The sequence below is a fragment of the Vanessa cardui genome, chromosome 9, assembly GCF_905220365.1.
Source record: "Vanessa cardui chromosome 9, ilVanCard2.1, whole genome shotgun sequence".
Classification (NCBI taxonomy): domain Eukaryota; kingdom Metazoa; phylum Arthropoda; class Insecta; order Lepidoptera; family Nymphalidae; genus Vanessa; species Vanessa cardui.
This window is the reverse complement of record NC_061131.1, coordinates 27,960-39,150: the sequence shown is the minus strand read 5'-3', so window position 1 is coordinate 39,150 and position 11,191 is coordinate 27,960. Positions and strand designations below refer to the sequence as shown.

General features: G+C 46.8%; 3 protein-coding genes across 6 annotated transcripts; 2 read left to right on the top strand and 1 right to left on the bottom strand.

Moving 5' to 3' along the window:
• Positions 1–490: 490 nt before the first annotated feature.
• Positions 491–9,233, bottom strand: LOC124532335 (importin subunit alpha-7). 4 transcript variants are annotated; one of them, XM_047107208.1, is made up of 11 exons: positions 9,215–9,233; positions 6,888–7,061; positions 6,578–6,790; positions 6,131–6,351; positions 5,921–6,030; positions 5,697–5,850; positions 5,419–5,623; positions 4,749–4,876; positions 4,337–4,503; positions 3,971–4,167; positions 491–1,689 (listed from the first exon to the last, which is right to left on the bottom strand). In XM_047107208.1, the coding sequence occupies exons 2-10, from the start codon at positions 7,059–7,061 to the stop codon at positions 3,983–3,985; spliced, it is 1,557 nt and encodes a 518-aa protein (XP_046963164.1). In that variant the 5' UTR covers positions 9,215–9,233; the 3' UTR covers positions 491–1,689; positions 3,971–3,982. The 4 variants fall into 4 exon arrangements, with proteins under 4 accessions (XP_046963164.1, XP_046963163.1, XP_046963162.1 ...); XM_047107207.1 differs by lacking the exon at positions 9,215–9,233 and adding an exon at positions 8,864–9,103; XM_047107206.1 differs by lacking the exon at positions 9,215–9,233 and adding an exon at positions 8,665–8,683.
• On the top strand, positions 1,491–3,901 carry LOC124532422 (spidroin-1-like). Its single transcript, XM_047107324.1, has 6 exons — positions 1,491–1,549; positions 1,768–2,267; positions 2,314–2,550; positions 2,597–3,039; positions 3,146–3,335; positions 3,471–3,901. The coding sequence occupies exons 1-6, from the start codon at positions 1,491–1,493 to the stop codon at positions 3,899–3,901; spliced, it is 1,860 nt and encodes a 619-aa protein (XP_046963280.1).
• A 673-nt stretch (positions 9,234–9,906) lies between the features above and the next one.
• On the top strand, positions 9,907–10,273 carry LOC124532337. Its single transcript, XM_047107212.1, has one exon. It carries the CDS (start codon positions 10,039–10,041, stop codon positions 10,213–10,215), a length of 177 nt encoding a protein of 58 aa, XP_046963168.1. The 5' UTR covers positions 9,907–10,038; the 3' UTR covers positions 10,216–10,273.
• Positions 10,274–11,191: the final 918 nt, after the last annotated feature.

The following is an 11,191-nucleotide window of genomic DNA, read 5'->3' as shown; positions in this document are numbered from 1 at the left end:
AATTTATTCAAAAATCCATAAAAAAGGCATTTTTTTAAACGTTTGTCACGTGACACAAAATTCTCCTGGTAACAAAATCAGGCTCCTGATTGGCCGGGCTTATGATGAAGTCACTTTCTTGTAAACTTTGCCTTTTTTACTATATGTACCACAGATTAAAATACAGGAAAGTGACGTCACCGACCCCATTGCAGCGCCATATTGTCCAAGTAGCGTTTTTGCGCGCTATATAAATATGGAATTTTTAATATGATATTTTCCGGCAAATATGTACTAGAAATAAAAAACGCAACTTTTACAGGGTTCCTTATCTTCTACTAAATAATATAAAATGGATTAAAACCAGTCAAATAGCCTATTCTTTTTCCGGAAGTATAAAAGCTTCTCACGGTCGCCGATGCAGACCGCCCGCCCTCTCACTCGTCATCCCATGGCCGCTGCCTTACGGGGCATTTGTTAGGTGATTGCGTTCAAAAATAAAAGTCCATAATGTGTTGGTACCAATATTTAATTCATTATAACGAATTAAAATGTTTTTATCACATAACAACATGGAAGGTTGCTTTTAACAAATAGTTGCCAATAAAAACATAGTTTACCGCATAGAAAGAGCTATACCATGGTCACTTTCTAAGTGCAATGAATATAAACAAAATACAGACAAAGTCATCGTAAATGGACATGTTCGGATCGAAAGGTTGTTTAAAACGACCACCGCTTCAAAACTGATAAACATGTCAATTTTCTAGAACACTTATTTTTATATGAATGACTTGATGCACTCCGCAAAATGTGTTAATGCAATTAGAAATCATCTCCTTCAAAAATACATTTTATATTGAGTTAGAGACTGATAACTTGATAAATAGACTAATAAATTATTTAGCACATGCATCATCCACATATGGAAGAAAAACCTCACTGTCCTTATTTAAGATTACAACTTTTCGTTATCAAGTCTACAGTCAATCCATTGCAGAGTTGTTATGCATTTATGATTGATTTGCACCAAACATATATTTGACTTCAATTCTTTATATCAACTCCTTAACATTTAATTCAATATATTACAATCAAGATGGATTGCATTCATTATAGTTATTTAAATAATAGGGTTGACATTATATAAATACAAAATTATGTATAATATATAGAAACAATAACCTAGACTAAAAGCGGAGACTATTTGATAATACTTCCTCCTGGCCGGGGTACCTTCATGTCGTTAAGTCGCTTCGAATGAAATTATAATAATAACGAAGAGTAATAGAAAAAACAGTAATAGCACTTGCTATTTCAATAAACGTGGTCATTTACATAAATTATTTATTTATTAACAAACTTTTACACTAAAAATTAATATTTTTACTTAGTGACAGAACCACTATTGAACGCTTTTTTATCTTTTAGTTTTGTCAATCAATTATACCCTAAGAGTAGTTCTTACATTAAAATCATTAGCCTAGCAACGCGTCGTTAGTTACTTTCATATGGAAAGTGAACAGGGTATAGTTATGTTATCTACAATAGCGAAACGAAAGAAGGCGAGGTTAATTTTTTTTAATAATTCGCGATATAAATTAATATAATGTACTAAACTACTGCATAATAAGTGCAAAATATATTTACTCTGGAGTACGTAGTTCGTTCAGCAGCTCGCACAGTGACACGCCGTCGCCGCGCACGCGTCTGTAACAACGGCGACGTCGCATAAACAACCAGTATAGATGGCGCACGAGTTGAATGCAGTCGGGGCGTGACGTAAAGAGCGGAAGCACCTCCCCCGCTGTCCGCGGGGGGTACTCACAGCGCGCGGCGCTCAGAAGTGGTATCCGCCGCGCGGCGCGGGCGCGTCGGCGCCGAACGTGAACTGGTCGGCGGGCGCGGGGGGCGCGGGGGGCGCGGGGGCGGCGCGCGGGGGGTACTCACAGCGCGCGGCGCTCAGAAGTGGTATCCGCCGCGCGGCGCGGGCGCGTCGGCGCCGAACGTGAACTGGTCGGCGGGCGCGGGGGGGCGCGGGGGGCGCGGGGGGCGGCGCGCGGGGGGTACTCACAGCGCGCGGCGCTCAGAAGTGGTATCCGCCGCGCGGCGCGGGCGCGTCGGCGCCGAACGTGAACTGGTCGGCGGGCGCGGGGGGCGCGGGGGGCGCGGGGGCGGCGCGCGGGGGGTACTCACAGCGCGCGGCGCTCAGAAGTGGTATCCGCCGCGCGGCGCGGGCGCGTCGGCGCCGAACGTGAACTGGTCGGCGGGCGCGGGGGGCGCGGGGGGCGCGGGGGCGGCGCGCGGGGGGTACTCACAGCGCGCGGCGCTCAGAAGTGGTATCCGCCGCGCGGCGCGGGCGCGTCGGCGCCGAACGTGAACTGGTCGGCGGGCGCGTGGGGCGCGGGGGGCGCGGGGGGCGCGGGGGCGGCGCGCGGGGGGTACTCACAGCGCGCGGCGCTCAGAAGTGGTATCCGCCGCGCGGCGCGGGCGCGTCGGCGCCGAACGTGAACTGGTCGGCGCCGAACGTGAACTGGTCGGCGGGCGCGTGGGGCGCGGGGGGCGCGGGGGGCGCGGGGGCGGCGCGCGGGGGGTACTCACAGCGCGCGGCGCTCAGAAGTGGTATCCGCCGCGCGGCGCGGGCGCGTCGGCGCCGAACGTGAACTGATCGGCGCCGAACGTGAACTGGTCGGCGCCGAACGTGAACTGGTCGGCGGGCGCGTGGGGCTCGGGGGGCGCGGGGGCGGCGCGCGGGGGGTACTCACAGCGCGCGGCGCTCAGAAGTGGTATCCGCCGCGCGGCGCGGGCGCGTCGGCGCCGAACGTGAACTGGTCGGCGGGCGCGTGGGGCGCGGGGGGGCGCGGGGGGCGCGGGGGCGGCGCGCGGGGGGTACTCACAGCGCGCGGCGCTCAGAAGTGGTATCCGCCGCGCGGCGCGGGCGCGTCGGCGCCGAACGTGAACTGGTCGGCGGGCGCGTGGGGCGCGGGGGGCGCGGGGGCGGCGCGCGGGGGGTACTCACAGCGCGCGGCGCTCAGAAGTGGTATCCGCCGCGCGGCGCGGGCGCGTCGGCGCCGAACGTGAACTGGTCGGCGGGCGCGTGGGGCGCGGGGGGCGCGGGGGGCGCGGGGGCGGCGCGCGGGGGGTACTCACAGCGCGCGGCGCTCAGAAGTGGTATCCGCCGCGCGGCGCGGGCGCGTCGGCGCCGAACGTGAACTGGTCGGCGCCGAACGTGAACTGGTCGGCGGGCGCGTGGGGCGCGGGGGGCGCGGGGGGCGCGGGGGGCGCGGGGGCGGCGCGCGGGGGGTACTCACAGCGCGCGGCGCTCAGAAGTGGTATCCGCCGCGCGGCGCGGGCGCGTCGGCGCCGAACGTGAACTGATCGGCGCCGAACGTGAACTGGTCGGCGCCGAACGTGAACTGGTCGGCGGGCGCGTGGGGCGCGGGGGGCGCGGGGGCGGCGCGCGGGGGGTACTCACAGCGCGCGGCGCTCAGAAGTGGTATCCGCCGCGCGGCGCGGGCGCGTCGGCGCCGAACGTGAACTGGTCGGCGGGCGCGTGGGGCGCGGGGGGGCGCGGGGGGCGCGGGGGCGGCGCGCGGGGGGTACTCACAGCGCGCGGCGCTCAGAAGTGGTATCCGCCGCGCGGCGCGGGCGCGTCGGCGCCGAACGTGAACTGGTCGGCGGGCGCGGGGGGCGCGGGGGGCGCGGGGGCGGCGCGCGGGGGGTACTCACAGCGCGCGGCGCTCAGAAGTGGTATCCGCCGCGCGGCGCGGGCGCGTCGGCGCCGAACGTGAACTGGTCGGCGGGCGCGTGGGGCGCGGGGGGCGCGGGGGGCGCGGGGGCGGCGCGCGGGGGGTACTCACAGCGCGCGGCGCTCAGAAGTGGTATCCGCCGCGCGGCGCGGGCGCGTCGGCGCCGAACGTGAACTGGTCGGCGGGCGCGTGGGGCGCGGGGGGCGCGGGGGGCGCGGGGGCGGCGCGCGGGGGGTACTCACAGCGCGCGGCGCTCAGAAGTGGTATCCGCCGCGCGGCGCGGGCGCGTCGGCGCCGAACGTGAACTGGTCGGCGGGCGCGTCGGGCGCGGGGCGCGCGTCCTCGCTCTCGGAGTTGAAGTAATTCTCGATGATCTCGAAGGCCTTCTGGTAGATGTCCAGGTTCTCGTGCGACTGCAGGAATTCGATTTTGTCGACGCCTGGAACGTAACATAGTGATAAAATAATTAAGTAGCAGGGGTATATTTGCTGATACTTTAGTGACTGAAATCATAACCGATACATTTGATCGTATCCGTTATGTTACGTTTGTGGTTACTTTGTAGATGAATTGATTTCCGTTGCTCCAGCGCCAGGCTGGTTTCTTACCGAAGCATTCCTCGATGAGGACGGCGTACGGGTTGTAGCGCTGGTCTGCCTGCTGACCCGCCTTCAATATGTTGTCGATACCGTTGAGAGCCACTTGAACCGTCTTCATGTCGGTCAGCGTCAGCAGGTCGCAGAGAGGCGGTATACAACCTTGTTCGACGAGATAGCTGCAAGTAATTTGGAATATATAGAAAAAACTGACATCCAAATTATTCTTCAAATTAATATGGGACGACATGTGATGTCATGTCCTCAAAAACAAAAAGTGAATATTTCCATATCAGTTCGTAAATGACAGAATTCTTAGGCAACAAACAAAAATCTTTTTGAATTTGATTAATAAAAGAAAATAATCTTTGAAACTATGTTACTCATACAATATGACTGCAGTACATACATTGACTTCGGTTACCTTATTTGCGCATGTGTTCCTCCGCTGGTTGCATTGGTTATCGCCCAAGCGGCTTCTTTCCTAGTTTTAAATTCCGCGTTCCTGAGGATGTCTATTAACGTCGGGAAAATGTTGGCATCTATGACGGCCTGTAAATATTTTTTATCAATTTTATTTTAAGTAAATAATTTAAAATATACTATCGTTTCGAGTATTCGTAAAATGCTCCATTGCCCGTTAATAGAATAAATAAGATCATCAGTTGTGACGAAACTATACAAATAGCACATCGACATCATATTTCTAAAATGAAATGCCTTGGGGAGCGTCAGCAGCGACCCCCTACAGGGCGGTGGCTCTGGGGAGCGTCAGCAGCGACCCCCTACAGGGCGGTGGCTCTGGGGAGCGTCAGCAGCGACCCCCTACAGGGCGGTGGCTGTGGGGAGCGTCAGCAGCGACCCCCTACAGGGCGGTGGCTCTGGGGAGCGTCAGCAGCGACCCCCTACAGGGCGGTGGCTCTGGGGAGCGTCAGCAGCGACCCCCTACAGGGCGGTGGCTCTGGGGAGCGTCAGCAGCGACCCCCTACAGGGCGGTGGCTCTGGGGAGCGTCAGCAGCGACCCCCTACAGGGCGGTGGCTCTGGGGAGCGTCAGCAGCGACCCCCTACAGGGCGGTGGGTGTGGGGAGCGGACCTGTATCTGCGCGGCGTTGCCGGCGGTGATGTTGGAGAGCGTCCAGCAGGCCTCCTTGCGCAGCGCCTCGGTGTCGGAGCGCAGCAGCGCGTGCAGGCTGGGCAGCGGCTTGCACAGCAGCACGGCCTGCGTCTGCACGTCGTTGCCCGTCACGATGTTGCCCACCGCGCGCAGCGCCGCCGACACCACCGTGTACTTGTTGTGCCTACGGACAAACGACGTTACACTCGCCTGCCGACGGCCGATGGCGCGTGCCGACGGGCCTCATTGACACTGACACGAGCAACTCGACGAGCCGCCGACACACGCCGGCGTCGATGACGGCCTGGATCTTCTCGTTGGGCCCGTCCGACATGTAGGACAGCGCCCAGCACGCGTCGCTCAGCACGTCCGCGTCCGTGTGGTGCAGCAGCCGCGCCAGCACCGGGATGCCTGCGGGCGGACAGGCGCTCGTTACAGCCATCTCACCGTCGCAGCTAAGCGGCCGTTCCACCCAACTCACCCGGAGCGACGGCTTCGAAGTTCGTAGGGGGGTTTTTGCCTCGACACAGGTTGGAGAGCGTCCAAACGGCGTTCCTCGTCATGGAGAGGCGCGAGTACTTGTTGAGGATGCTGCAACAAAGCGAGCGGGGCGTGAGCGCGGCGCGGCGGGGCGGCGGGGCGGCGGGGGGCGGGGGCGGGGGCGGCGCGGTGGGGCGGGGGCGGCACTCACTCGACGAGCGGCGGCAGCAGGCCGGCCGCCAGCACGGCGTCGCGGCAGCGCGTGGAGTCGCCCGCCACGTTGCCCAGCGCCCACACGGCCTGCTCGCGCACGTCGTCGGCGCCCGCGGCCGCCAGCGCCACCAGCACGGGCACGGCGCCGCACTCCACCACCACGCGCGTCTGCTCCGACGTGCCCGACGCGATGTTGGTCAGCGCCCACGCCGCCTCGAACTGCGCACGTTTATTGACACGTTATGCGATGGCGACCTCTGTCTTCCTTCAAGCTCATAGTTACGAGTATGCATTCAACGAGATACTGTTATTGTGTATAGATTTAAGATTAGGCAGCTAGATCCACGCCCATATGGCACTATTAAGCTTATGTTGTGCACGTTGCGTCTACGGCAAACCTTCCCGCCAAAGTGACGCACACGATATGATAACCTTGTTATCTTACCTGTAGTGTGGGATTCGCACTGTTCGTAAGAAATTCGACGAATTTAGGAACTATTCCGGTTCGTATGACTTCGTCGATGGGAGGATTCGGCTCCCGACTTAGAAGTTTCCTAAACTTCTGTGTTGCCAATACTTGTTCTTGGGGATTATCACCGTAGAGAGCGGCGACCATCGCCGGTGTGATATCTTCGGAAGAAGAAATGCTGATGTCCTCCTGAAAGTGTATAAAATAGATGAGATTTACACTTGCTTTATAGCTGCAATAAAATTTTAGACATTTTAAGTACAGGCACAAAGTCATATAATCATACCTGCAGTGTGATATCAGGTGCATTAGGTCCGGGCAAGTTTACATTTCTTCTTTTAAAAAGTTGCTGCTCTCTTTTTTGTTTCCGTAGTTGCACGCCCTCCTCTTCACGCCGACGACGTAATTCATCAGCACTAAGTCCGACATTCTTGTAACGATGTTTGTGACCTCCAGACATCTACATCATAAAAAACATCATAAGTATAAAAAATAATCTAATGCGAAATACATTGCTGAAAATTTAACCAAATAACCAAATATGCAATTAATTGTAGAATAAATATACATGATGATGAAAGCAAACTAGAAAACACATGCAGAACGATTTTGACAATTACAAGTGTAGCACGCTTAATGACCTTGTAGAGTACCTTTATTTTATTTACATTCACTGCCGCAAACAGTGTGATTCATAAGTAATCCTTACTTTTATTTCCTTATTACATTTTTATTTCATAAAACATTTGAATATTATATATTTCTATTGTAGTTAAAACATATTTTAATTCTGATGAAGGAATACATTATATTCAAATAATAAATCATACTATATTATTATTTAATTATTTAGTTAGGTGGTAAATGCTGATTTTAAATAACAGTAGCACAATAACCAAGTCTGAGATATATTTGTATACAAATAGGCTATTTGACAATGCGAAAAATAAATTGTGAATTATTGTAATCAGTGTATATTATAAGTTTAAAAATGGTTAATTACTAACGAAAGTTGAAAATAATACTTAATTTATTCAAAAATCTATAAATAAAAATGCATTTTTTTAAACATTTGTCACATGACACAAAACCCTCCTGATTGACCGGGCTTATGATGAAGTCACTTTCTTGTTTAGCTTGCTTTTCTACTATATTTACCACAGATTAAAATACAAGAAAGTGACGTCACCGACCCCATTGCAGCACCATATTGTCTAAGTGGCATTTTTGAGCGCTATTTAAATATGGAATTTTTAATATGATATTTTTCGCCAAGTATGTACTAGAAATAAAAAATCAACTTTTACTGGGTTCCTTAACTTCTAATAAATAATATAAATTGGATTTTAAAATCCAGTCAAATAGTCTATTGAAACAATTTGTAACACAATTATATAACATAAATACTTTAAAATTGTATGGTGTGCTTCAAATCCACCTGACCTGACAGCTTTCTGTCTCGACTACATTGATATATCATGGTGTCAATAAGACTGATATTAATGTATATATTTAGATGCACACTACTTACACACATTAATACACTTTATAGTTTGTCTGTTATAAAACTATAAATTATAATAAAATAAAATTTCAAAAAATTTATTACTATTTGATTTGAGATGTCAAAAATAACAATCAAACTAAGCTTACCTCTTTCCTATTACTAGTATCATAAACACTACATCCACATCCAAAGCAACTATGTACATCATCTTATTTTTATTTCAATTTATTACATATTTTCAATGTATTTAAATGTCAAAATCTAAACCAATTTTATCCTTCATGTTTGTGTTACTGGATAAAGGTTACATTACCAAAGTATTTTATTCTTAATTAATTTGTCATGCTCATTGCATAAAGTTTTAGGTATATTGTAGTAGGGATACACACATTAAGTTGATACAGGAAAATCTTATTACTTATGATTAAAAACAACGTAATCAAACATATATTGTTGTTAAATGTGTACAAAGGAGGAAAATATACACTAAGCTAATGTCACTTTTAACGATTATTTTGTTTTTAACGACGGCGAACTGATACCAGGCTATACTGACCATTTACTGAACTTGATGAAATATATTTTAATAACTGAACTTAAAATCCAACTTGAATGTTATATCATTACGAATAAAACATAACATGGAATAGACTGGAGTCAATAAACACATTGTTAAAATTACAAACCATTTAGGTTTTGACATATTCATTGCTTTTATGATTTATATTTATTAATCAAATAACACGTATACTCACAATTTTTATCAATATAATCACAAAAAAATAATAGAAAATCAATCCACCATCAACCTATTACTCAAAATTTCTATTCTAATTCAATTCACTATATTGAAGAATTTGAAGATCACGTCATAGAACTAAATTACTTTTTATTAAAATGCAGTTATTGCAATGGATTCTGATTTAATGTATTTTTAAACTTAGTGCACACAATAACCAAAAAGCTTGAGCATATGTAATTTCCACATGAAGTGATTTTAATTTTTATTTGGCAGCTCAACCATTAGCCGCATTAAGGACTTATACACACGATAACTTTTCATCCTTCATTTATCAATAGTAATAAAAAATATTATTGGATTGTACCTTTTCAACAGTAATGACTCGCTTGTGTGAAATGAACTAAAGATCGCGTTAGTTAGGTAATCCCAATTTTAACTATTCGATTTGTAATAACACATTAAATAAAATAAAATCGAGAGCGCAGCATGCAAGCAATAGTGTTATGAAAATTAAAAACGAAAACAAAAATGTATCAAACATTAAAAATTATGACGTTGTTTTATTAAAACGGCCAAATAGATTTGTCAACTAATAAACAAAAAAGATTGTAATAATAATTGTCATATTTTGATATTCTATTAAGTACATAATATAATAGAAAAAAAAATTCTCTCTCATTAGAAACGAGTGAACCTCTTACATAAACATAACAAATATATTCTAATCCATTTGAGATTCAACCTTCTTGAACACTAAGATACTATATTCTGGTAGAAATAAAGATTTCAATTCAATTTCAGATGCTTAACATATTTGCTCTTTCCAAGAAAAAGGATGTAAAACAAAATATTAATAAATTAAAATTAACTGTAAGTTTGAATTAAGATGCTTACTTAATACATACTTACAGTCAATAATTTAACTCGAAATATGAATTTAGATTTAGATTTATTTGGTGTACATTTAAGTAAAAGTGAAAAAAATTGTCTCTTCTCATGTCTCATTTCCAATTGATAAATACTGTCATCGTTATCTCATCTTTTAACTGTCAAACTTCAAAGTACGACATCGGACAGAACTGTCAGTCTGTCACAGACCGAACGAAGTTAAGATTTTACGTAATCTTTTTAAGAACGAGAATATAGATAAGTTCTTTTATTTAACCCTATAATTACAAATATTGAAATATGCTTGGTAGATTGGGAAGAAAACATGCGGAAATCGCAGCAAGTTACGTGTCCTCGGCTGTGGGATACGGAGGTGGAGCTTTTCTCGGGTTGCTGTATTTCACGGATTGGAAGGTGTTCGTGACTTACATCCCTTTTTACAAAGGAAAATTCGATGGACTTGAAAAAGAGGAATAATGAAAATGCCTTGATTAAGTTTTTGTTAATTTAAATAGTAATTATAAGTTATAGCTCATGTGGTTATTTTATTATTTCATACCTGTCGTGGCCTCCGTACTGCATTATGAAGTAACTTAAATCTGATTTAAATTGATATTTTCCTCGATACCGTTAACAGTGTAGTCTTACAATTTCTTTTCATAGGTAAATTTATAAAACAAGTGATAAATTATAAAAGTTTCTCCTTAATCATTCTAATTTAGTTTAATGTTCATATAAAAAAAAAAAAACAGTGGCACACTATATATATTTTTTTGTAGGCATTGTTACTAATTTAAAAGGTAATTTGACTATTTTATAAGTAGACTTAGAAAAAGATAGAGGTTATAAATTTGATTATTCAGGGTCTGCCTTACAATAATTTAACCAATTAACTGTTTTTAAGTTTTCAGTCTACAACCAAAGGATCAAATTATTATTTTTCTAGCTAGTCAAATGCCAATAAATTAAAATATTTCTATCATTCTGATTACGTCTTCATGTCATTTAATAAAAACAAATTTGGCAATTAATAATAGACTTTATTTTTTCTTTTTGGTCTCTCAGGTTGGCAAAAGAGCATATGGGACACCTGATGGTAACTGTCAACACCACCCAAAGATATCAAACCTTCTTAAACTTTAATTATACCTTAGAACAGCTAGCACATAATAGCCATGCACCGCTAACCTTTGGAGCTAAGATGTTGTCTTTTATGTCTGAAGTTACACTCACCATTTAAAGTAGATCTCGACAACATTATGTAAATATTGCTGTTTCAAAGATGGATGTGTCGGTGGTACTTACCCAGTCACACCTGCACAAAGCCCTGTCACCAACTAAATATCTCACATTATGTGGGTTAAATTTAAAACATTTTGCCTGTAAACATTTCTTTAAATTCTTATAGTTTGCCTCTACATTTTTTCAATCATTTTGTAATAGTTTAATCTAT